Raw genomic sequence first — 27,909 nt, forward strand, 5'->3', positions numbered from 1 at the left:
GAATTACTGAAGATGTCCAATAATGCTTTCTTGTTTAGGGTTTTATATCTCTGGCATTTGTTGGGTTTTATGTGTTCAAATCAAGCTTTATTTATAGACAGACATGGAATGCAATACAATGTGCATTACAGGAAAAAATGAATAAAAACAAGGAAAAAATAAACTGAAATATTTACTACACAAACACAAGAGGATAAACTAAAGAATAACAAAACTGAATGACTAAAAAGCACCCTAAGGAAAAACAAAGCTAAAAAGGTGTGTTTTTAATCACAGTTTCGGCCTCCCTCAGGTTCCATGGCAGGCTATTCCAGAGGCTGAAGGCATGGTAACTAAAGGCTGCCTCTCCATGCCTCTTGGTCCTAGGCTTTGGGATAGTTAAAATGCCAGTGCCAGAGGACCTGAGGGACCTACTGGGTACATAACTTAAAAGCATGTCTGACATGTATTGGGGTGCACAATCGTGGATTGATTTAAAAACCAATAGAAGAATCTTAAAATGTATTTTAACTCACAGGCAGCCAGTGCGGAGACCTTGGTCAGTACCCATGCTGCAGCATTCTGTATATTTTGCTGTTGACCAATGGCTTTCTTGGGTAAACCAGACAGGGGAGCATTACAGTAATCAAGCCTGCTTGTAATAAAAGCATGGATGCGTCCCTCTGCATCAGCCTCAGAGAGAAATGGTCGCACAGTGGCAATGTTCCTCAGGTGGTAAAAAGCTAATTTGGTCACATTCCTAATGTGTGATTCAAAATTGAATTCAGTCTAAAATAACACCTAGGTTTTTTTTTAACAGGTGTTTTATCTTTATTGCTTGGGAATTAAAATATGTGGCCAGATTCTCTCTCTGTGCTTTGGCTCCAACAATAAGTACCTCAGTCTTGTCTTGATTTAGCTGCTGGAAGTTATGATCCATCAAAGTAATTAAATCACTAATACAGTCTAATAATTTATCCATGGAGCTAAAATCCTTTGGTGACACGGAAATGAAAAGTTGTGTATGAGCTGCATAGCAGTCATAATCAATGCTGTGCTTTCTGATAATGCTGCCAAGGGGTACCATAATGTACTGAAACTGGCAGGGAGCAGGTCTCGAACCCTCAACTTTCCAGCCCACTATCAACTGTGGCACAAAAGCATGCTCAAGTGGCAGTCGATATCCGTGCTTATAAAACCAGGGTCATTACAATATATAAACTGAACAGTACCGGACCCAAAACCGTGTTGCCACCACATTAGAGAGGGGGTAAAAACTATTAATTAATTGCAGCAAGCTGCCAAATTGATGAGCTGCAATGACATACAGATGACATGAGTGAGAGGCAAAGTCCAATAGAATCAAACCGAGTAGCAATATGCCGATGAGCAAAATGGTCGACTGATCCCTTTATTTGGTAATTTAATGTATTTAAAAATAAATATACAAAATAAATTAAATATGTAGCTAATTTGTCCACATTTAGCTAGATGTTTCATCAGGCCAGACACTGGCATCAAAAACAGTACAGTGCCGGCATCGCTGATGAAACTCACGTGAGAATTTTCACCGCTTTTTCAAAATGACCTTCAAAAGCCCAGTGGTGTGTGATGCCCCAGTCTGGGCATGATTTTGTTTTAGCATAATTTATTGTGTAAAATAATTATACTGCACCCTAAACATAAACTACATGTGTTTGTAAGTATATAGTGTGTAATTGTGTAATATAATACTTGGATAACGTTGTAATTTATTTTTGAAGGATGTAATTTTACCCAGGCAATCTTTAAGTTTCTAAAATGGGTCCGTTTCTCAATGCATGGAGCAACTCATGTGTCAGTTAATTCGAGAAAATCGGAAGTTCAACTGCATTGTTGGAGAGTAGCCGTGCTGCAATACCGGTTCTGACAGGCTAAATATATTCCTAGATTTGTCGTGGAATTTACATCTCTCCAACGAAATAAGATATCTATACCTGGGTCCTCGCTAAAATCGACAAAAGCTCAACAGTTTGGATTTGATCATTGCGGCCTCCATTTTAAAGCCAACTAGCCAACCAACCAGAATTGTCAAAAATGTTAAGTGTTGCAAGAACAGCTTCAAGGTCTCTCCCCTCTCCGAACTGCTCAATAAGCGTGTCCTCCTTGATAAAGAAGGTAAGTCAGTTAAAATTGTCCCCCCAAAATATCCAATATGTTAGGTTAATTAAATGTTTCCAAGAGGTGTAACAAGAAATGAAGGATAACTGATGGCTAAGCGTTAGCTCGCTTGCTAACTAAAAACGTTAAATAAATGTCGCAGTTGGCTACCACACTAGCTAGCTACTAACGTAAGTTAACTAGCGTCTGCTAGTGGATAAAACTAATAACTAGCTAGTTAACAATTGTCAATTCATGGTAGGTTAGTAACTGTTAAATAATTATCTAGCTTGCTAACTATGTGGGAACAGCCTGGGCTTGAGCCTGGTCAGGTAGACGAACTAGCCAGCTAACGTTAGCTATGACGCAACTAGTAGTAATGTTAGCTAACAAGTTCACTTTTAGGTTAGCCAGGATGTTTTATCATTCATGTGTCCTTCGTCTGAACTAAACATACTAAGTCATGTTCATTGACGATCACAGTGGGGATAAGTTAAGTAACTAACGTTAGTTGGCTAGCTTCCCTCGTATAGTCTGATTGAATTTGAAAACTGCAGCAGAGGCTAGTCCTCTCAGGCAAGCTAATGCCATCTAGCTAACGTTACCTAACATGGATGTTTGTATAACCACCTCGTGTTATTTCAATGTGTTTTAGCTAAATCCTCAACCAGTGAGTTGGTTTAAACTGACTTAAGCGGGGTGTCAAGACCTTTAGCTGGTTATAGACACGGTTCGTTTTATTGCGCAAGATAATGTTAGCATTAGCAAGCTGCTGAAGTTTACCGGTCTTGTTGTGAATGGGGGTGTCATTTATTGTTTTATGTGAAGAGAACATCTGTGACCTTCATTGTGGTGTTCCTGTCCACCCACCCTAGTAAACCGCAGTCCTATGGCATAATGTTAAAATATCATAACCAAACATAATGTTACACACGCTTATCTATGTAACTATTTCACTCATGGACACCTTTGCATTTCTTTATACCAAATGTGGATTACTGTGCGTCATGTCTATGCACTGTGTGAATTGAAACTAGATTGTTTGAGTTTCTTCTCATATTGGTTGAAGTTAAACAGATTTCACTAATAAGTAGTCATGGTAGCTAATCAATGTTTGTTTTTTTGCCAGGCTTGCTGGAATGGATTCCAACAAGATGCTTTCAGAGCGATGTCCAGACGTGACTATGCGTAAGTATTGTTATTTAACGTTACTATACAATATTTATTCCTTTAACATCCATGAGCAGCTCTTTGTATTTTTACTTACTGTTTGACATTGTTTTACAGATCGGAGGCGATCAAAGGATCCGTGATTGGAATTGACCTGGGAACTACAAACTCCTGTGTGGCAGTCATGGAGGGCAAACAAGCAAAGGTCGGTTGAAGTTTTACCAGTCATTTTATGTTTGTGACCTGTGTAATGAAAAGACCGTAGATCCCTTTGAAATCCTCCTCTTATAGTTCCTTTTCTAGATTGTTACTGATTAGTTTGTTGTGTGACAGGTACTGGAGAATGCAGAGGGAGCAAGGACAACTCCTTCAGTGGTGGCCTTCACAGCTGATGGGGAGAGACTGGTGGGCATGCCAGCTAAAAGACAGGCAGTCACCAACCCTAACAACACCCTCTATGCCACCAAGCGTCTCATCGGTCGCCGTTACGATGACGCAGAGGTTCAGAAGGACCTGTGAGTGTGTTTTGTTAAATTAGGTCTCAGACCATACTAGCCATTGTAACGCATCATTAGTTGAGAAATATTTTGTAGTTGGAGATGAATGTATGACATGGTTATTGTTGTGGCTTTACAGGAAGAACGTGCCCTACAAAATTGTCCGTGCTTCCAATGGTGATGCCTGGGTGGAGGCCCACGAAAAGCTATACTCCCCCAGCCAAGTCGGTGCCTTCGTGCTGATGAAGATGAAGGAGACGGCAGGTAAACTACCAATCAATCTTTATTGACCCCAGGGGGGAAAACTAGCATTCCAATTCTGTTCCCAACTACGCCTGCCTGTGTTCTAAAAAAAAGCCTTGCTTATTGTAAAATTGTCTTGGTTTTAGAGAACTACATGGGTCACAGTGTGAAGAATGCCGTTGTCACCGTGCCAGCCTACTTCAATGACTCCCAGAGACAGGTAATAGCCTTTTCTTTGTCTGCTAAATAATTTGACTGGAACACACGGGTGGCCAAAAGCTATTCCTTTGCAATTGACTCACAGAATGGTGATCTAGCAAGCCTCTCAACTGATCAGTACATATAATGGCTGCCGTTTTACGGGCTCCTAACTTATTGTTGTTTTTTTGCATTATTTATAATTTATTTTGTACATAATGTTTCTGCCACTGTCTCTTGTGACCAAAAAGGCCCATTCTCAGCAACCATCACTCCTGTGTTTCAATGGCACGCTGTGTTAGCTAATCCAAGTTTATCATTTTAGAAGGCTAATAGTACCCGCAAAACACTCGTCTCAAAGTTAAACAGTGAAGATGCTACTTCGGGAAGCTGCCTTCTAGGCAGAGTTCCTCTGTCCAGTGTCTGTTATTTTGCCCATCTTAATCTTTTCTTTTTATTGGCCAGTCTGAGATGAGACTTTTTTTTTTTTTTGCAACTCTGCCTAGAAGGCCAGCATCCCGGAGTTGCCTCTTCATTTTTGACGTTGAGACTGGTGTTTTGTGGGTACTATTTAATGAAGCTGCCAGTTGAGGACTTGAGGCATCTGTTTCTCAAGCTAGACACACTAATGTACTTGTCCTCTTGCTCAGTTGTGCACCGGGGCCTCTCACTCCTCTTTCTATTCTGGTTAGAGCCAGTTTGCGCTGTTCTGTGAAGGTAGTAGTACACAGCGTTGTATGAGATCTTCAGTTTCTTGGAGATTTCTCTCACGGAATAGCCATAATTTCTCAGAACAAGAATAGACTAAAGAGTTTCAGAAAGTTTTTTTTGTTTCTGGCCATTTTAAGCCTGTAATCGAGCCCAGAATTGCTGACGCTCCTGATACTCAACTAGTCTAAAGAAGGCCGGTTTTATTGCTTCTGTAATCAGTACAGCAGTTTTCAGCAAATATAATTACAAAATGTTTTTCTAATGATCAATTAGCCTTTTTAAAATGATAAGCGAACACAACATGCCACTGGAACACAGGAGTGATGGTTGCTGATAATGGGCCTATGTAGATATATTTAAATATATCATAATAATATAATATAATAATAATATAATATAACATAATATATATATATATCTGCCATTTCCAGCTACAATAGTCATTTACAACATTAACAATGTCTACATGGTATTTCTGATCAATTTGATATTTTAATGGACAAAAAATGTGTTCTTTCAACAACAAGAACATTTCTAAGTGACCTCAATCTTTTGAATGGTAGTGTAGGTCGGGGTGCCTTGTACGGATCCGACAGCAAGTGTGTAATCCGCCTCTATCAGTCCTATTAGCCAACGTGCAATCAGTGGAGAGAACTGGATGAGCTCCGATCAAGACTAACCTAGCAACGGGGCATTTAACTGTATCTTATGTTTCACCGAGTCGTGGCTGAACCAGGAAATGGAAATTTTCCGTGCATCGGCAAGATGGAACAGCTGCCTCCGGTAAGACGGGATGGCGGTCTGTCTGTTTGTAAATAATAGCTGAAATCTAATATTAAGGAAGTCTCTAGGTTTTGCTCGCCTGAGGCAGAGTATCTCATGATAAACTGTAGGCCACACTATTTACCAGGAGTTTATCTATTTTTCATAGCTGTCTATTTACCACCACAAACCGATGCTGGCAATAAGATTTCACTCAACGAGCTGCATAAGACAATAAGCAAACAAGAAAATGCTCATCCAGAGGCGGCGTTCCTAATGGCCAGATACTTTAATGCAGGCAAACTTAAATCTGTTTTACCTCATTTCTATCAGCGTGTTAAATGTGCAACCAGAGGGACAAAAACTAGACCATCTTTACTCCACACACAGAGACGCGTACAAAGCTCGCCCTCCATTTGGCAAATCTGACCATAATTCAGTCCTCCTGCTTACATGCAAAAACTAAAGCAGTAAGTACCAGTTATTCGCTCAATATGAAAGTGGTCAGATGAAGCAGATGCTACGCTACAGGACTGTTTTGTTTGCAGACTGGAATATATTCTGGGTTTCTTCCGATGGAATTAAGTACCCCACATCAGTCACTGGCTTCATCAATAAGTGCATCGATGACTTCGTCCACACAGTGACCGTACGTACATACCCCAACCAGAAGCAATGGATTACAGGCAACCTCTGCACTGAGCTAAAAGGCTAGAGCTGCCGCTTTCAAGGAGCGGGACTCTATCCTGGGCACTTATAAGAAATCCTCTGAAGAATTGTCAAACTCCAGCCACCCTATTCATAGATGGTTCTCTCTGCTACTGCATGGCAAGCGGTACCGGACTGCCAAGTCTAGGTCCTAAAGGCTTCTTAACAGCTTCTACCCCCAAGCCATAAGACTCCTGAACAGCTAATCAAATGCCTACCAGGACTATCTGCATACTCTGTTTATTATCTATTAGGTCGACCGATTAATCGGAATGGCCAATTTTAATTAGGGCCGATTTCAAGTTTTCATAACAATCGGTATTTTTGGGCGCTGATTTGCCAAATTTTCTACATTTATTTAACTAGGCAAGTCGGTTAAGAACACATTCTTATTTTCAGACAGCTCTGGGATTTGAACTTGCAACCTTCCGGTTACTAGTCCAACACTCTAACCACTAGGCTACCCGTTCTGCCTTGTTCAGGCACTTAACCCACTGTTCCTAGGCCGTCATTGAAAATAAAAATGTGTTCTTAACTGACTTGCCTATAACAAATAAAAATGACAGATTTTCACCTTGTCAGCTCAGGGGATCCAATATTGCAACCTTACAGTTAACTAGTCAACGCAATAACGACCTGCCTCTCGTTGCACTCCACAAGGAGACTACTGCCTGTTACATGAATGCAGTAAGCCAAGGTAAGCTCCTAGCTAGCATTAAACTTATCTTATAAAAACAATCATAATCACTAGTTAACTACACATGGTTGATGATATTATCTAGCGTGTCCTGCGTTGTGTATATAATCTGACTGAGCGGTGATGGGCAGAAGCAGGCGCGTGAACATTCATTCAAACAGCACTTTCGTGCGTTTTGCCAGCAGCTCTTCGTTGTGCGTCAAGCATTACACTGTTTACGACTTCAAGCTTATCAACTCCCGAGATGAGGCTGGTGTAACCGAAGTGAAATGGCTAGCTAGTTAGCGCGCGCTAACTAGAGGGACGGAAGCTATACTGTTACACTGGCAATACTAAAGTGCATATAAGAACGTCCAATAGTCAAAGGTTAATGAAATACAAATGGTATAGAGGGAATATAATTATAATTCCTATAATAACCTCAACCTAAAACTTCTTACCTGGGAATATTGAAGACTCATGTTAAAAGGAACCACCAGCTTTCATATGTTCTGAGCAAGGAACTGAAACGTTAGCTTTCTTACATATTGCACTTTTACTTTCTTCTCCAACACTTTGTTTTTGCATTATTTAAACCAAATTGAACATGTTTCATTATTTATTTGATGCTAAATTGATATTATTGATCTATTAAGTTAAAATAAGTGTTCATTCAGTATTGTTGTAATTGTCATTATTAAAAATAAAATACAAAAATCGTCCGATTAATCGGTATCGGCTTTTTTGGTCCTCCAATTATCTGCGTTGAAAAATCATAATCGGTCGACTTCTATCTATGCAAAATCACTTTACCTCTACCTAATGTACAGTACCAGTCAAAAGGGTTTTTCTTTATTTGTACTATTTTCTACATTGTAGAATAATACTGGAAACATCAACTATGAAATAACACATATGGAATCATGTAGTAACCGAAAGTGTTAAACAAATCAAAATATATTTGAGAATCTTCAAAGTAGCCACCCTTTGCCTTGATGACAGCTTTGCACACTCTTGGCATTCTTTGAACCAGCTTCATGAGGTAGTCAGTCACCTGATGCATTTTCAATTAACCGGTGTGCCGTAAGTTAATTTGTGGATTTACTTACCTTAATGTGTTTGTGCCAATCAGTTGTGTTGTGACAAGGTAGGTGTGGTATACAGAAGATGGCCCTATTTGGTAAAATACCAAGTCCATATTAGGGCAAGAACAGCTCAAATAAGCAAAGAGAAACGACAGTCCATTACTTTAAGACACGAAGGTCAGTCAATTCGTAAAAAGTTAAACTTTGAAAGTTTCTTCAAGTGCAGTCGCAAAAACCATTAAGCGCTATGATGAAACTCATGAGGACCGCCACGGGATTGGAAGACCGAGTTACTTCTACTGCAGAGGATACTTTCATTAGTTACCAGCCTCAGAAATTCAGAGTTCAAGTAACACAACTCGACATTAAAATAAAATGTTTTTTTACACCTCAACATGAACTGTTCAGAGGAGACTGCGTGAATCAGGTCTTTATGGTCAAATTGCTGCAAAGAAATCACTACAAAAGGACTCCTGTAAGAAGACTTGCTTCGGCCAAGAAACACAAGCAATGGATATTAGACCGGAGGAAATCTGTCCTTTGGTCTGATGAGTCCAAATTTGAGATTTTTGGTTCCAAAGTCTTTGTGAGACGCAGAGTAGTTGAACGGATGATCTCTACATGTGTGGTTCCCACCACGAAGCATGGAGGTGTGGGGGTGCTTTGCTGGTGACTGTCAGTGATTTATTTAGAATTCAAGACACACTTAACCAGCGTTGCTACCACAGCATTCTGCAGTATTACTCAATCCTATCTGGTTTGCACTTAGTCCCACTATCATTTGTTTTTCAACAGGGCAATGACCTAAAACACACCTCCAGGTAGCCTAGTGGTTAGGGTGTTGGGCCAGTAACCGAAAGGTTGCTAGATCGAATCCCAAAGCTGACAAGTCTGTCGCTCTGCCCCTGAACAAGGCAGTTAATCCACTGTTCCTAGGCTGTCATTGTAAATAAGAATTTGTTCTTAACTGACTTGCTTAGTTAAAGGATAAATAAATAGTTTTGATGTCTTCACTATTACTCTACAATGTAGAAAATAGTATAAATAAATAAACCCTTGAGTGAGTAGGCGTGTCCAAACTGTACATATTACCTCGACTAACCTGTGCCCCTGCACATTGACTCTGTGCTGGTACCCCCCCCCCCGTATATAGGCTCGCTATTTTATTGTTGCTCTTTTTAATTACTTGTTTTTATATTTATTTTAGTAAATACTTAACACTTAACTGCTTTGTTGGTTAAGGGCTTGTAAGCATTTCACTAAGTTCACCTGTTGTATTTGGCGCATGTGACCAATAACATTTTAGATGTGTATGTGTGTAATGAGTAGCTAATTTTGTTTACAGGCCACAAAGGATGCTGGTCAGATTGCTGGGCTGAATGTGCTGCGAGTCATCAATGAGCCCACTGCTGCTGCTCTGGCCTATGGTTTGGACAAGACTCAGGACAGAATGTAACTACAACAACCCTACAAACTGCTGTTAACTTATGAGACCATGACCCTAACTTTTTTTTGATCCATGCCTAAAGGTGTTTCGGCTCGTATTTCATACCTGTCCCTGATTTGTAGCATCGCAGTCTATGACCTGGGAGGTGGCACCTTTGACATCTCTGTCCTGGAGATCCAGAAGGGCGTGTTTGAGGTGAAGTCCACCAACGGAGACACTTTTTTGGGTGGAGAGGACTTTGACCAGCACCTACTAACCCACATTGTGAAGGAGTTCAAGCGAGAGGTGAGAAGGGGGGAAATATCCTGGATACACACCGTTCTATGACCAAGCGCATCTGCCAAATTCATGTGAGCCAACCATTTTGATCAAACCTTTGATTTTTCTTTCCAGTCTGGAGTTGATCTGACCAAAGACAGCATGGCTCTGCAGCGAGTGAGGGAGGCAGCTGAGAAAGCCAAATGTGAACTGTCATCATCCCTGCAGGTGAGTTTCATCATCCCACAGCAGACCTACCTATTTGGTAGGCTAATGATTAGTCTAAATAAGACCATTGTCAACAGAAGTAACTTGTTTGTAATTTATACAGTCCCTGGACTCTGTCTTTATTTGAAAATATGTAATCTCATAGCAGTAGTCGGCTGTAGAGGCCAGCCCTATGCCTGAGCTAGCTACACTGCTGAGTGAGGAAGTCTTCTGGCCCAGGCCACATTAGAGCAACTGTTTTAGTGGATGATGAGCTGTAGCAGAGCTGCTGTACCTGCACACTGGGGCAGCCCTACTCAAAGGGCTAACAAATGTGTAATTTATACAGTCCCTGGACTCTGTCTTTATTTGAAAATATGTAATCTCATAGCAGTAGTCGGCTGTAGAGGCCAGCCCTATGCCTGAGCTAGCTACACTGCTGAGTGAGGAAGTCTTCTGGCCCAGGCCACATTAGAGCAACTGTTTTAGTGGATGATGAGCTGTAGCAGAGCTGCTGTACCTGCACACTGGGGCAGCCCTACTCAAAGGGCTAACAAACATGCAATATTCAAATGTGGTTTTGCGTGATATAAATGTCTGTATCGTAAGAATCAAGTTTGTCATGTTTTATGCTCTTTCTGCTGTGGCTGCACGTTCCCATTTTAAAGGCTCTGCAGTGGCCATACAGCATTTACTGTGATGCGGCCTCTGCAGAAGTCAACATTCATACTTCTTGCACCAGGGAGCTGTCCTTAAACACTCAATAAATTTGGTCTGCACAGCACTGATTTCAAGGCTAATCTCTATAGCCACCCAGCTAATTAGTTTAGGCTATTGTTTGTGTATTGTACAATATGTAGAGGTACAAATCTGAGTATAATGCTTGTATAGATATCAACCCCTATGGAAGGCTTATATTTAGCCTAGGTATAATTTCACAAGCCCTCAATTCATGAGATTATTGCTGACTGTTTGAAATGCAGAATATTTTACCTTTGATTGTACAACAGCTTATTTAGATAACTTTTTTTTTTAAAAGAAGTTGTGAATTGAACATAAAATTACCAACAAAAAATCCGATTTTTAGGCCACATCGCCCAGCCCTACGGGAGCTCGAGTAAACCTTAACACCAAATTAAGATGTTGTCTATATGGAGATTGTAAAGTATGTAAGACTGATATACATTGAGCTCCAAGTATTGAGACAGTGACACATTTGTTGTTTTGGCTCTCTACTCCAGCACTTTGGATTTGAAATTATACAATTGCTGTGATGTTAAAAGTGCAGACTGTCTTGTGTCTCGACCAAAAGCCACCTCCAACGTCGTTTTAGAGAATTTGGCTGTATGGCCTACCGGCCTCCCAACTGCAGACCACATGTAACCACAACAGCCCATAACCTCCACATCTAGCTTCTTCACCTGTGGGATCGTCTGGGACCAACCACCCGGACAGCTGAGGAAACTGGGTTTGCACAATCGAAACATTTCTGCTCAAACAGTCTCAGGGAAGCTTCTCTGCATGCTTGTCATCCTCACCGGTGTCTTAACTTGACTGCAATTCAGCGCCGTAACTCACTTCAGTGTGCAAATGCTCACTTTCAATGGCACGCCGGAGAAGTAGGCTCTTCACGGATGAATCCCAGTTTCAACTGTACAAGGCAGATGGTGTTGTGTGGGCGAGCGGTTTGCTGATGTCAATGTTGTGAACACTGTCTCATGGTGGGGTTATGGTATGGGCAGGCTTAAGCTACGGAAAATGAACACTTGCATTTTCTGGAAGCTGAATGTCCCAGTTCTTCAATGGCCTGCTTACCCAGACATGTCACCCGTTGAGTATGTTTGAGATGCTCTGGATTGATGTGTACGACAGCGTGTTCCAGTTCCCGCCACTATCGACAAAGTCTATGCGAAGGAGATGTTGCGCTGCATGAGGCAAATGGTGGTCACACCAGATACTGACTGGTTTTCTGATCCATGCCGCCCCTACCTTTTTTTGTTTTAAGGTATGTGATCAACAGCTGCATATCTTTATTCCCTGTCATGTGAAATCCATAGATTAGGGCCACATGAGTTTATTTCAGTTGACTGATTTCCTTATGAACTAACTCGGTAAAGTCTTTGAAATTTGCATTTTTTTATTTATATTTTTGTTTAGAAACATGGCATTTATTTAACATTTCTATTGGGCACAATCTGAAATGTGAAAACTGATCAGAGTTGTGATAAAAGGACTACCTTGCTGTAACTGTTGGTTTGAGTTGGGGCTATTGTGGTTGTGTACATTTTAAAACACTAATGGGGATGTGGAGTTCAAAGGGCTGTTGCCCAGTTTATTTCAGTTGAATTGTTGAGGCTGTAAGGGTGGGCTGGTTAACAAGGATGCAAAGGAAACGAATGTACATGAATCTCAACAATAATATTAGTGAAGTAACTTAAGTGATTAAACATGAGTAAAGGAAATGCATAAAGCAACTGGCAAAATCAAACAAATGTCCTCAATCAAATGAGTGTATGAATTTTAAGAACAATCTTACTAAAACTCATCCCAAAAAATACACACAGGGTTACAAGAGAAAGGGTGTCTTGTAACAAAACACTTGCAAACGGTAAGGTCTGCCACACTGGTTAGTGACAGGTGTGGGTATATGAAGGTGCTGGAGTCCCGCCTCTGGAGTGGAATTGGACAGGGGGTGGTCGTTGCTGAGGGGACTGTCTGTCAGGGTAGGGACAATTTGACTACAGAAACAACCAAAACAAGCTGTAAATGCATCCAACAAATTTGTAGTCATTGCGTGCTATGAATGTGACCAAACCCTTAATGATTTACAACTTTAATACACAAGTGAATTTGTCCCAATACTTTTAGTCTCTTAGCCCCCCCATTTTAGGAGACCATGTACGAAAAGTGTGGTAATTGCTAAACTGTTTACCGGAAATGGATGAAAATACCCTCATTAAAGCTGACAGTCTGCACGTTAACCTCAGTCATTGTATCATTTCAAATCCAAGGTTCTGGAGTACAGAGCCAAAACAACAAAAAAATTATTCACTGTCCCAATAGTTCTGGAGCTCACTGTAGGTTACCCCCTTTTCAGTGAAGATGGAAAAAACACTCATAGATCCTTGGTTCTCCCACAGACTGACATCAACCTGCCCTACCTGACCATGGATGCCTCTGGCCCCAAGCACTTGAACATGAAGATGACCCGCTCCCAGTTTGAAGGCATCGTGTCTGACCTGATCCGCAGGACAGTGGCCCCCTGCCAGAAGGCCATGCAGGATGCAGAGGTCTCCAAGGGGGACATCGGCGAGGTGCTTCTGGTCGGTGGTATGTCTCGTATGCCCAAGGTGAGCAGATCTCTCCCTGGTTCTATCCCACCTCTTCATCATGCTCTGCCCCCGTCTGACCACCCATCCTGTTGTCTTCTCTCCCAGGTCCAGCAGACAGTCCAGGACCTGTTTGGCCGTGCCCCCAGCAAGTCAGTCAACCCAGACGAGGCTGTGGCCATTGGAGCTGCCATCCAGGGAGGTGTGCTGGCTGGAGATGTTACTGATGTGCTCCTTCTGGATGTCACGCCCCTGTCTCTTGGTATTGAGACCCTTGGAGGGGTGTTCACCAAACTTATCAACAGGAACACAACTATTCCCACCAAGAAGGGCCAGGTGAGGGACAAATATCAGATTTTGTTCTGTCTGAAGCAGTCTGGTGAAACCTATATTAATTGTATGTACTTCATCAGTGGTACTGATTGTTCCTTGTGCTTAGGTGTTCTCTACAGCAGCTGATGGCCAGACCCAGGTGGAGATCAAAGTATGCCAGGGAGAAAGAGAGATGGCAGCAGATAACAAGATCCTGGGACAGTTCACTCTGGTAAGTGTCCTAGCCGATTCATACTTACACTTTAAGTCTAGTATCTTTTAAGTCTCTGAAGGATACTAATGTCTTACTGGTGTTTCTCTCATGCAGGTTGGAATACCACCTGCCCCACGTGGAGTACCTCAGATCGAGGTCTGCTTCGACATTGACGCCAACGGAATCGTGCATGTGTCTGCCAAAGACAAAGGCACAGGCCGTGAACAGCAGAGTAAGATCATCTAACAACCTGCCCTTGAAATACATGTTAACTTATAGTAGGTCTTCAATAGTATGAATTTACTTCGTCTAACACTGCCTTTTCCCTCACTTCTCCAGTTGTTATCCAGTCCTCTGGTGGCCTCAGCAAGGATGACATTGAGAACATGGTTAAGAATGCAGAGAAGTATGCCGAGGAGGACAGGAGGCGAAAGGTAGGGTTGACAATTTTCTTATCAAGCATCCATTAAACTTTTATCAGTTACATCAACTGCAGGCTACTCCCAGCTGGAGTTGTGTGTTTTGATAACCGTGTGACTGAATGCTGACAGTTGTCCTTGAATCCGTTTGTTTTTGCCCAGGACCGTGTTGAGGCTGTTAACCAGGCCGAGGGCATCGTCCATGACACTGAGTCCAAGATGGAAGAGTTCAAGGATCAGCTCCCTGCTGATGAGGCATGTCGGACATTTTATTATATTAATACATTGGTTTTAAAGGGCTTTTCAAAAAACCCAGACACTGAACAACAAAATTGACAAGAACAGATATGCATCTGAAACATCCCAAATATCAGGAAATTCCATAGTCCCAGTATTTCACTTTCTTCCCCCATCTTTCAGTGCAACAAACTGAAGGAAGAGATTACCAAAGTGAGAGACTTGCTGTCACGGAAGGACGAAGAGACTGGCGAGAATATCAAACAGGCTGCCACCACCCTCCAGCAGGCATCACTCAAACTCTTTGAAATTGCTTACAAGAAGGTAATTGTCTCAACACCCCAATATTGTCAGATCTTTTTTCCTTAACTTGCAGTTCTAACAGAGTTGGAATAAGCCTGGATTGTTTGCTTAGCTTGTCAAATTAGAGCCCAACACAATTTTTTTTTACAATGGGTAAATTGAAATATTACTTATTTATTAACTGAGTATTTGTCAATTTCTTGCTAGATGGCAGCAGAGCGGGAAGGCAGCAGTGGCAACAGCACTGGATCATCATCGTCTGAAGGTGGAGCTGGAGAGAAGAAGGAAGGCCAGCAGTAAAACCTTTGCGATTGTCATGGAGACAATGGGAACATGGACTGATGGGCTTGGGAGCGTATACATGTTCTGAACGGCGGCTATTGCCTTCAAGTCATTCTCACATACTGTGTTTTTGCAGTAAAATATACAGTATAATAATGTATGTTCTTCCACCCCTTTAATTTAATTGTCAAAAACAATATATCCTGTCCATTTTAAAAACATTTATTTGCATCTGTTTATAGCAATTATTTGTTTGTCGTACCGTGACGCCATTTGGGTTTCATTTGTACATGTAGCTCTGCTTCTGTCCGGTCAACTGACGACTCCAGTGGAAATGCAATAGAAGAAGCTTGGATATTCTCTAGCTTCATCCTGTTTATCAAGTCTATCTGCTCTATGAAAACAGAGTATATATGTACAGTGATACGAGTAAAGCCACATAGGTGTGGTTAAAGATGTATCATTTTATTTCTGTTCTTAGACATTTGAATCCTTAAATGCTGGTATTCCTTTCAGTACAGAGGAGCCCCGAGTTGGCTCATTCTTGACATTATCATGGGTCTGTACTGGGAGAGAATACTTTGCATACAAATAGAAACATCAACGTATGATACATTGGTAATGTGGACTATACCAATGAGTGTAATTGGATGAGGCACATTAGTAACACATCTCACTTTAAAAATGTAAGTCATTGCCCTGGAGATTTTGTTTTGCCAGAGGCAGCATTTCGCACAGGACAGCTATCAGACAAAGTTGACAACAGTGGAAGAGGGGAAAAATACGTCTGGTATGTGGTGGGTTTGTGAGCCAGGAGGTTGTACCGTTGCTCATTTTTCTAATAAAATAATAAATTAACGGTGTTGGTCTCCTTTTTAAATTAGGAATTTGTTCCTTTGGCAATCGGTGACGAGAAGTCTACCGTGTCCGGAAGTGACTCAAACATCCTTTTAAAGCTTTGTTTTACGACTTAGTTACAGCTTGACTTCAGGATTGTATTTGAATTTGCTCTCCTTAAATATGTAATTGTTTTTTGCTTCAGGGCATAAAAACCACAAGTATAATAACGGGAGACTGAAAATGGTTGGACATCTTGGATGCAATGTAATCACGAAGGGCCCAGCGGTTCCGGTCTAGAAGCACAGTTGTGACTGCTCCTACAGTTGTTTCAGTGCTGCAGATTAATTGACACCCAGCCTGGAAAGAGCATTTCCATACATGGCCAGATTGGAAAATATATATATATACTGTAATAAGACTGTTTAATCATCACCTTTTGTGCACAAAACATCCATTGAATTGTTCAAATATTTGTTGCTTAGGCCAAATGTATTTTTCATTCACGGCCGAAGATATTAACATTTTATATTCATCCATTGTCTGCCATGTTTTTTGGGGAATGCTTTGCTGTTTGCACTGCTCCCTGTGAATGCTGGCGCGTATGCGATGTATATAAACCGGATGCAACCAGGATATAGACAGTTCATGAATCAGCATATGGGTATATTACCTTCAAAACAACGGGTGGACATCTTGGACACAGTCTCCAGTTCTTATAACTCAGTGTAATCTACTCACTTTAAAAAAAAAAAATTGTTTTATTAATATCAAATCAATACATAAAGCACATGAGGGAACACAAGCATACATAGATTACAAACAATAGACAATCGAGCTAGGGGGTACAATATCACATTACAATTACACAAGGACCTTAAGGGACATGCATATACAATTCTAACAGCTTTTTTGTTAGTAGAGCATTTAACTGTCTTAAAATACAGTTCAATTTATTTTTGTAGGGTACGAAAATGTGGTTTTCTGTTTGTAAATTTACATTTGTGTATATGAAATTTGGCCAAAATAATAATGAAATGAATTACATAAAAATGATTCCGCTTATTTATATTGTATGTAAAGAATCCAAACAGTACATCTCTCCACAATAGTGTAAAATCTTCATAAATGTGTTCAATTATAAACCTACTGATGTCTTGCCACAGTTCTTACATGCATACAATGCCAAAAAATATGCACAACTGTTTCTGGGTGGTCATTACAAAAGGAGCAATTTGAGTTGATGTTTTCCTTAAACTTCTTCATATAGTGGTTGGCAGGATAATATTTATGAATAATTTTAAAGGAAACTTCCTTAATTTTGTTAACAAGTAGGTATGTGTGTGGCAACATCCAAACTTTTTTCCAACAGATATCAATAAATCCATTCCAATAAGGCATGACAAGGATCGTAATCGCTCTGTTGTTGAATGGACCAAAAGAGAAACAAATCTTTCCTACTGATGAGTCAACAGGGTCAACAGAAGGTAGGCTCTGAGGGTCAGGTCTTGACATGTTCCTGAATAACATAGCAACACCTGAGGGAATGGCATCTAAAACAATTGCAAAATCTGTAGGTGTTACAGGGACCTTGTAAAGTGATACCAGTTGGCTCACCAATAGGATATTATTTCGGAACTTATATTCTAAAAACAGAGAGGTATTTTTATACAATATATCCCGATTATTCCATATATAATATCTGTGTGGAGAAAAATTGTGTTTATAAATTAAGGACCATGACAAGAAAACTTTCTGCTTTTCATCGGCAGGTTTCACTGGAACTTTGTCAATATTATAATTGCAAAACAACATGAAGTTAAGGCCACCAAAAGAAAAGACATGATGAGGAATAAAAAATAAAAATAAAATATTTGAATAATTCAATTAATGTTTTGTGCTCAAAGTTGATGACTAAAGTGTTTTATTACGAATGTTCAAATCTGACATCTCTATGTTGCCATATATGGAAATTGTCTTTCTGGGCAGGGCGTCAGTTAAACTGCAGTACCGAACCAAAACTGTAGGAGCAGTCGAAGCCGTGCTTCTTAGACATGAACTCTGGCCCGTTGATTAAAAAAAACGACAATCTGTGTCCTGAATTAGACTAGTGCCATGGCCGCCCAGCTATATACCGTCCCAAGGTTTTTTTCCGGTATTCCTGGCTAGCTGAACTATGATTGTTTTCGTCCTCATTGCTAAACTTCATAGATACTGCACCCTCAACTTCAAAATTCCTTTGCTATTTATTAAACAATCATGTAACTAAGAACTTTGCTGGAAAGAAACTTGAAAATTATGTATTGTTGAATTATCGTGACTAGTTCGAATTTTCTGTTGTAAGACAATAGTGGCGAAAGATATCATTTCTACTTAATGCAGATCCAAGTCCAGTTTTTGAGATCCACAGAGGGTGATGCAGGCAGCCCAGTACATCACTGGGGCCGAGCTACCTACCATCCAGGACCTCTATCCAGGCGGTGTCAGAGGAATGCCCGAAAATCTGCCAGGCTCCCATCGCCAAAGCCTTAGTATGTTCACTCTGCTACCGTCCGGCAAATGGTACCGTAGCATCGTCTCTCGGACCAACAGGCTCCGAGACAGCAATTTTAAGGCTTGGGGGTAGAAGCTAAGTAGCCAGATTGGTACCCAAACTAGCTACACTGACTCTCTTGCACTGATCCTTCGCACACTCACTATGTATTCACACACTAGTACACGCTCACACTACATTGACACTCCCACACAAAAAACACACTTTTACACGCATCATTTGCTGCTACTCGGTTGTTTATTTCACTCACATTATCTATCCTGATGCCTAGTCACTTTACCCTGCCTTCATGTACATACCCTATATATAATCAAACGTATGTGGACACCCCTTCCAGTTAGTGAATTCCGCTATTGCAGCGACCCCCGTTGCTGACAGGAGTATAAAATCGAACACGCAGCCATGCAATCTCCATAGCGAACATTGGCCTTACTGAAGAACTCAGTGACTTTCAAGCATGGCACCATCATAGGATGCCACCTGGTACTCCCTGTATATAGCTCCATTCTTGGTTATTTTATTCCTTGTGTTACTATTTTATTTGTATTATTAAACTCTGCATCTTTGGGAAGGGCCTGTAAAGCAAGCATTTCACAGTAAGTCTACACCAGTTATATTCAGCTCATGTGACAAATAAAATAATACCCATAAAACCTAGCGGTCAAACACAAAAATGGTTCCAATCGGGGTTAACACTCATTTTAGAACCACTTCTCTCCCGGAAAAGGTGACTTTTATATATGGCTCTACTTACTCTCAGATTATAAAAAAAGGTCATTAGCAGCAAAGTAGACATCACACAAGACTGCAAACTCCTGCATCATCTCTAGCCGACACCTTTGCTGTCAGCTATCTAGCTAATAGCTAACGTTACCTTGATCCAAAACTAAAGATATAGGACATTTTATTTTACTGTTCAATATTTTAAGCTAATATGTCTTAGCTTTTATGCAATTGGTTGTGTCTTGTACAAAATACTGTCCTAGTAGCAGCCAGATATTTACAATTTGCCACGAATACTAGGTTCGTTTTTGCATAGAAGCTAGCAAGCTAACGTTAGCTACCTAGATGATATTAGCAACAACTTTATTTTACCAGATCCTCTATATTTAATATTTATAATTTCTGCCAACTATATACTATATGAAATCCATGTCAAGTCATGGAGTCGAATGCACTGCTGTATTAATTCAGAACTAATTTGCTGACATGTTCTGTTGCAGATTCAAAGCCAGATTAACTCATTGCAGATATTCATGAATAAATAAGCATAATTTATTTGAAAGGAATGCACCTAGTCACCCAGCCATCAAGTCAAACTTCTTGTATAAACATCTGATTTGAGGTAAAGATTCAATTATTCATCAATGTCACAAACATGTGACATCGAAAAGCACCATATAATCTATTATTACTATGCGAGAGCCAACATATTCTTCTGCTTTTCATTTTTAGGAATTAGACCACCACAAATAACAGAATGTAAAACAGCATATTATTTTTGGTGGGTGAGTTACAAATGGACAAAACAACTGGATGCTTAAAGTAGGTTTAATTTTAAAAAGTACTAGATCAAATGAGAAAATCTAACATACTCAAAACATGGAAGCCATGCCTAAAGTAATGTCAACACTCATCTTCTCAATTTAACAGTTCCATGTTGCTGCTGTCAATTGTGAGAAGCACATTTACCACTACATTCAGTCTGAACCACAGAATAAGCAGGACAGCATTACACAGGTGAAAAAAGCTTGCAAAACCAGTACACCACAACACTTCAATGTGTTACAGAGTCTAGATGTTACCAAATGAGGGGGAAGAACAAGTGAAGGAACCAGTATAGGGAAAATGGGTGAAGGTAGGGTGGGTTTATTGAGAGAAGATGGAGCATTCCAAAGTGTCCGATGTTGAGGGAACATAAACGGCATAGTGTGGAATAAGGGGTAGCTAGAGGGATGGAATAAACATAAAAAAAAGTGGTTGCTGCTGTGCTTTTTCACCCCTTGTAGGTCGTGGTCACAAATACCCGGCCCATGTCCAGTCACACGATCTCAGCACGTGTCCCTAAACGTCATTCAGTCTCAGTTGCAGCATTCAAATCATGCTCATCGTGTGTCTGGATCACAACATTAAAGATGAGTGATCACAGCATTTTAACAAATTGAGCCTTACACAATACAAATTAAGAATTAAGGACAGCATTTTGTTGATAACATGGTGATTTACACTATGTCTACTGTGTGTGAATGATGGAAGAATCTTACCCCAACCAACAGCTGTAGGTCCATTTGAGTGTGTGGTCACTTAGGCCGGCATATCAACCAGTACCGGGACCATTAGAGACTTGGGATGCTTTCTGCTTGAATGTCTTCGGGTCTGTGTCTATAAAGATCAACTACAAAATGGAGAAAGTTAGTGGCTTAGATTGAGTTTAAAGTTGACACAAATGGAAAACTACAACTACACATATGAAAGACTGCACCACACAGGCCAGTACAATAGCCTACACATGGAGAAGATCTGAAGCTTTTGTTCCAGCCCATCTCATACATGATTACAAATCATAGCCTATCGCCGTGATTAATTATGTTGGTTATTTAAGGCAGGCGTTAGAGATGGGCAGGGACAAAACCCTTCATACACTCAATGACAGAAACAGACCAAAGCAAAATAATAGTGTTCCAGGTTGAAACAGTTTACCTAGTTAAGAGGTGATAAGACAGGCACACCCATTGGTTCTTGAATACAGAAGGTGCAACTAAGGTTTGCAATTTGGCATCAATAACGTAACAGTAATTGTACCTAAAAAAAAACGTGAATACCATTTAATTTAAAACCCACCATAGGAGGTAGGACTAAATAAGGTTACATAACCTTGCCTACTAGCTATACTAATGATCTGCTGGCCAGAGGGTAACAGAAACAGATCAGTCTTCCCATAGTACAGTAAGCAAACTCTTGACTCAAGAGAGGATGCAAATCAGTTGATCTCTGAAACCTCTCAAAATGCCAGACCAAAATAATACAACTAGCTAAAGTAGCTACAAGTCAAGTAGTACTTGAAATAGGCTACTTACCCCTCACCCACATATACAAATGTAGCGTGGTTCGTTCTGCGTTGTGTACTTTTAATTAGGACGCTGTCACAACTGAAGGTCTGCTAGTGGAATAATTGTTATTTGCCCTGCACACGAAGAGACGACACACGTTATGTTAACCCTTGGCGCAGTCCTAGCTCACCTTGCTAGCCGAATGACAGGCAAAAGACAACAGTAAGGGGGTACGGAAATACAGATAACCCGCGATGGGCAAAACCAAAATATACAAACTTTTACAATCACATGTATGTACAATATTAATATGAAAAAGTGTTTGTACACCAAAGAAAAACATTAGATATGCAGCTGTAATTAAATAAAAAAAAATACACTGATTTATTATTATTATTATTATCAAATTATTAACATCCCCTTTTGACCTGGCCTATTTGAATTGGTCCTTGTGTGCAATTTGGTGCATAATCTAGAGCACATATGTCAGAGTCAAGGCCCGCGGGCCACATCCGGCCCGCAAGAAGGTTTTTTACGGCCCCTGGGATGATCTTGATTTATTATTAGAACCGGCCCGCAGCAAGCCGGCAGCCCGCAGATCTTTTACACGCACCAATACTACATTTCCCACAATGCAAAGGTGACGCACCGAGCAGTAGGCTGCTTCATTTCAATATTTATTGGCACAGCAGTCGTCAGCATCACAGTAAAATTAACTTTCAGATACCCATCAAAAATGGCAAAACGGAAGGTGGATACTGAGAACCGGGGGTTTCAAACAAGGTGGGAGTCGGAGTATATGTTCACGAAGGTAGCTGGAAAACCTGTGTGTCTTCTGTGTGGAGAAAGTGTGGCGGTACTGAAAGAGTATAATCTGAGACGACATTATGAAACGAAACACGCGGACAAAAACAAGAATATGGACATGGAACAAAGGCTACAAAAGGCAGAGGAATTAAAACGAGGCCTCAAATCTCGACAGGCTCTGTTCAAAAAAGCCAAATCACAAGGCCAGGCTGCTGTCAAGGCCAGTTTTATTTTGGCAGAAGAGATCGCTAAATCAGCCCGGCCATTTACGGAGGGGGATTTCATCAAAAACTGCATGATTAAAGTTTGTGACGAAGTTTGCCCAGAAAAAAGGCAACTCTTTTTAAATGTGAGTCTGAGCAGAAACACCATTGCCGAGAGAGTAGACTAGTTGTCCATCAATCTAAAAGAGCAGCTTGTGAAAAAGGGAAAAGATTTTATTGCATATTCCTTGGCTGTGGATGAGAGCACCGACATTTCTGACATTGCCCAGTTGTCAATTTTCATCCGCGGAGTGGACTCCAACCTAAGCGTGACAGAGGAGTTTTTGGCTTTACGTCCTATGCATGGCACAACTACGGGGCATGATTTGTATGAAGAGGTGTCAAGATGTGTAAATGAGATGGAGCTGCCTTGGGAAAAACTCGTGGGTTTGACAACCGACGGAGCACCTGCGATGTGTGGACACAGGAGCGGACTGGTGGCGAAGATACGGGAAAAGATGCAAGAGGAAAACGCGACAGGTGAGCTGACAGCTTATCATTGTATCATACACCAGGAAGCGTTGTGCGGTAAAGCCTTGAAAATGGAGCATGTAATGAGCATCATCACGCGCACAGTTAACTTTATCAGAGCCAAAGGTTTGAATCACCGCCAGTTCAAGGCATTTCTGACGGAGTTAGAAACGGAGCATGGTGATTTGCCTTATCACACAGAGGTGCGATGGCTAAGCCAGGGAAAGGTGCTTCAAAGATGTTTCGAGCTTCGTGAGGAGATTTGTCTGTTCTTGGACAGCAAAGGGAAAGACACAACACAACTCCGAGACGAAATGTTTCTGTGTGAAATGGCTTTTCTGTGTGACATTACGAGTCATCTGAATGCAATAAACTTGCAGCTGCAGGGTCGGGATCGTGTCATCTCTGATATGTACAGTACAGTGAAGGCATTTAAAACCAAACTGACTCTGTGGGAGACGCAGATGCGGAAAGAAAATTGAACAACATCACACTGCTACATTCACCCACATTACCTCGAAGGTAACAAAGCAAAGAAAGAAAAAAAACATTTCACACCCACAGGACGACAGAGTAACCCAGTGTAGTCCCTTGATTCTAGACCCACAAATGGTCGATCAGCTGAAAAACTATCCCGCGAAGGATTAGGAAAAATAAGGGGTAGCTAATCCCTTATTCAACCGTATACGAAAAATGCCATATACATTTTATGCAAATGGTCTACACACAAAGTTACATGAATTGTCAAGTATATTAGACAAACCCACAAATCATTCTAAGACACTTAGATTACTACATATTTATATAAAAAAAATAAAAGGTAGGCAATATCCTACCGTCAACGAGAAACCAGGAACTGTTTCATTTCCTGTGTAGACATAGTTTGGATTCGCCTATTCACTGCCTTAATAAATCTACCTAGTCTAGTCCGAGCACCCTCACCCAAAAACCCAGCAGGAATGTCACAGACAGCACTAACCCTGCTCAGAGGTCTGACCTCAGGATGGGGAGTATTACAGATCTGCATATCTGGAGCCAGCACACTTTCAGTTACCGACTCAACACTAGTAGTGTCAGACGACTGATCAGAATCCTGGTAGATTGTCACAGACCACACTGATGAAGCATCTTCAACAAAGGTAACATCATCTGTCACAGCATCATCCACACTGAATGGAGTTTCGCAATCAGAACTCTTGTAGGCTTCGGGGATATCTCTCTGGTCCACTTCTGCTGAGCACACCTCACTTAAGGGGAATTCATATGGTTGTTCCACCTCACTTCCATCAGCTGGGACTTCACCATCCTCTTGGAGTATCCTCCCAGAAGACTCAGGAAGGCCTGCTACCCAGTGGACAGTCATGGCGTCACTCCGATCCATTTGGCTGGACTCCGCAAACATCTCAGAGATCACGTCACCACTCGATAGAGATCCGTGACCCTCAGGTTCCTCCCACGAAGGCAAAGGCAGAAAGTTGACTGGCATAATCAGGTTCCTATGCACAGTTTTGATGCGTCCAGTGGTAGGGTGTTGGATACGACATGTGTTCAGTGAGCTGTTCTTCGCAACCACTGTGTACACCACACTCTCCCAGCGATCAGCCAGTTTCTTCTTGCCCCTCTCCCCCTTGTTAGCAAGTAGAACTCTGTCTCCCTTCTGCACCGAGTGACCCTTAGACCGTCTGTTGTAGACCTCGGCTTGTCTCTTTTGTTGCTTACTGGCATGCTGCTGGGCCAATGTCATGGCCTCTCTCAGATCCTCACCCAGAGACATACTTATCCACATCTACTGTGTCCCCATCCAACAGCACACTTTCAAACATAACATCTACCGGCAACCTAGGGGTGCATCCGAACATCAACAAGAAGGGTGGAAACCCAGTAGTCTCGTGAACAGTGCAGTTATAGGAGAATGTCAATGTGTTCAACATCTGAGGCCATTTAGCCTTGGACCTAGCTGGCAGAGCTCTAATCATCCCGCCCAGTGTGCGATTCAGACGTTCTGCTTGACCGTTACCCATGGGATGATAAGGTGTGGTGTGGGACTTTTCAACACCAGATAACTGAAGCAATTCTGCAATAAGTTAACTCTCAAAGTTAGCACCCCTGATACAATCAGCAAACCCATAAATGCAGAAGAAATTATTCCAGAGAACACGAGCAACAGTCTTAGCAGACTGGTTTGGACATGGATACGCACAGGCCAGCTTAATAAAGTTATCAGTCACTACTAACACATCAATAGACTTGTTATTTGAATCTTCTGCAGTCCAGAAATCAATACACACAAGTTCTAAAGGTGCCGTTGTCACAGTGGAGACCAGTGGAGCTCTTGCTTCAGACTCAGGTGCTTTACTCAACACACATCTCTTACAGTGGGCCACGTATTCCTCGACATCCTTCTCCATAGATTCCCAGTAAAACCGCTGTCTCGTGAGCCACAATGTGCGCTGCTGACCCTGATGACCAGCATCATCATGAACTCCCTTCAACACAACGCCTCTCAAAGACACGGGTACGACATACTGGAATATTTTCTTCTTACTCACTGGGTGTTTTGAGACACAATACAGAATCCCTAACCGCATGGTGAGTTTTCCCCACTGTCTTAGAGTATAAAATGTTTCTTTAGCTTCAAAGACTCGCTCTCTCCTATATGGGCGCCGGCCTCTATCTACAAAGAACATGACTCTGCTGATGATAGGATCCAGTGACTGGTTATCATACAGCTCCTTGTGTGTAAGGACAGGTAAAGGGCTCTGACCCATGGACATCAACTTCTCAAGGTGCTGCACATGTGAAACTGCCCTCACTGTGACACCATCATCCCATCGGCAATGGGCATGGAGGACAGCAGACACCTCTTCACAGGAAACCAACCCACTGACATAGTCTCCAGCTCTACTCAACTCACTCCCAGGAGCCATAGACGTTCTACAGCCAGCCTCGGGCTTCTCACAGGAGAGACGGAACATGTCTTGTACATCATCCACTCGAAAACCTCTGGCTTCCTCCAGCAGGACATCATATGGAATTCTTGTCAGTCGGTGCAGAATTTGGAGCGGACAAATGGCTCTCTGCTCAAAGCATCAGCAACGACATTCTTGGGCCCTGGTATGTACTGGATATCAAAATCAAAAGGTCCCAGCTTTGCAACCCATCTCTGCTCGCATGCATCAAGTCTCGGCTTTGTAAGAATATATTTGAGTGGATTGTTGTCGGTCCACACAGTAAACTTATGCCCTCGCAGCCAATGGCTGGACTTATCATGAATGGCCCATTTCATGGCTAGAAATTCCAGCCGGTGAGCATTACTTGTATTGTGCATGATTAAGAGATTTACTAGCAAAAGCTATTGGCCTGGCTATGGCCTTCCCATCTTGCACTTGGGATAGTACAGCTCCCAAACCACTAGTAGATGCATCAACAGAAAGTAAAAATGGCTGAGAAAAATCTGGATGAGCCAGCAGTGCCTGGTCAACTAGTGCTGCTTTCAAAGCTTCAAAAGCGAGTTGACATTCAGTAGTCCAGTCTGCAGCAGTGAGCCTGCGAGAGGGACCAGGCCTCTTTCTGCCCTTGCCTCTCCTAGGCTTCTTCTGACCTGTAGTCAGCTGAAACAATGGCCTAGCAACCATGGAACAATTCTCAATGTAGTGTTGATAGTATACTACCATACCAAGGAAAGAACGGATTTTGCTAGGAGATGGAGTGACACCATCAGCTTCCATCATCCCACTCTCAGTCACATTTAAAATGGTTTGAACCTTAGCAGGGTCAGTGGCTACACCCTCCTGAGAAATAACGTGGCCCAAAAACTTAACAGACCTCCTCAAAAACTTGCACTCTGAGACCGTTTAAGATTGTGCTCCTGCAACCGCTGAAAAACCATCTCAAGTCTCTGCAGACTCTCTTCCTCCGTCTTAGCAAAAACCATCAGATCATCCAAATAGCAAAGAAGACTTAGAAAGTTTTGGTCACCAAAGATGGTCAGCATCATTCTCATAAAAGGAGCTGGGCTGTTGCAAAGGCATTGAGGTAAACGATTGTACTCGTGCGGACCTAAAGGAGAGGAAAAGGCAGTGTATTTCTTATCCTCTTCATGCAGTGGCACATTGTAGTACCCTGACGTCAAGTCCATTGTGCTGAAAAAGGCATTTTACCTCCCAGCGCAGCCAGAACATCACCCTGTTGAGGCAGGGGATGAGCATCCTTTAACCACCTAAAGTCAGTACATAGACGCAAGTCCCCATTCTTTTTCCATATCAGCACCAATGGTGAGGCATACTCGCTGCTGGATTTTCTGACAATTTCCTTTTCCTCCATATCGTCCAGTGTTTCCCTGAGTTTTTGGTAATGAGCTGGAGAAAGCCTACGATAAGGTAATCGAAATGGTCGGTCATCAGTCAGCCGTATGCGATGGCAGAACTCTTTTGCCTCTCCACAATCCAGGCTATGTCTAGAGAACACTGTGTCATACTTCTCAATTAAACCGACAAGTTTGTCTTTCCAGAACAGTGAAACTGGACACTCCTCAACAGACAGGCCTTGAAGTCCAAGATTGCTCAGTGTACTGATGCCATTAATTACACTGCCACCAACTGAACTGTTAGTTGTAAGACTGCCATGTGAGCTGTCACATTGTACTTTTGCCACGTTCCGGTATGCTGCTTGCTGCTTGCCATCATCAAAATCCTCCAATGCAATGCAAGCATACACATCTGCCACTTTAGCATTTCGTCACAGGGTAACTG

The 27,909-nt window shown here is 41.7% G+C and overlaps 1 protein-coding gene across 1 annotated transcript; it reads left to right on the forward strand.

Annotated features, from left to right (window-relative positions):
• Positions 1–1,776: 1,776 nt before the first annotated feature.
• LOC139366127 (stress-70 protein, mitochondrial) lies at positions 1,777–16,034 on the forward strand. The gene is made up of 17 exons (XM_071103255.1): positions 1,777–2,136; positions 3,248–3,306; positions 3,406–3,493; positions 3,622–3,803; positions 3,925–4,049; positions 4,175–4,248; positions 9,514–9,620; positions 9,738–9,900; positions 10,009–10,101; positions 13,221–13,430; positions 13,518–13,745; positions 13,849–13,953; positions 14,050–14,167; positions 14,275–14,369; positions 14,517–14,609; positions 14,775–14,915; positions 15,102–16,034. The coding sequence occupies exons 1-17, from the start codon at positions 2,056–2,058 to the stop codon at positions 15,192–15,194; spliced, it is 2,055 nt and encodes a 684-aa protein (XP_070959356.1). The 5' UTR covers positions 1,777–2,055; the 3' UTR covers positions 15,195–16,034.
• Positions 16,035–27,909: the final 11,875 nt, after the last annotated feature.

The sequence above is a fragment of the Oncorhynchus clarkii genome, chromosome 14 (genome assembly GCF_045791955.1).
Source record: "Oncorhynchus clarkii lewisi isolate Uvic-CL-2024 chromosome 14, UVic_Ocla_1.0, whole genome shotgun sequence".
Classification (NCBI taxonomy): Eukaryota; Metazoa; Chordata; class Actinopteri; order Salmoniformes; family Salmonidae; genus Oncorhynchus; species Oncorhynchus clarkii.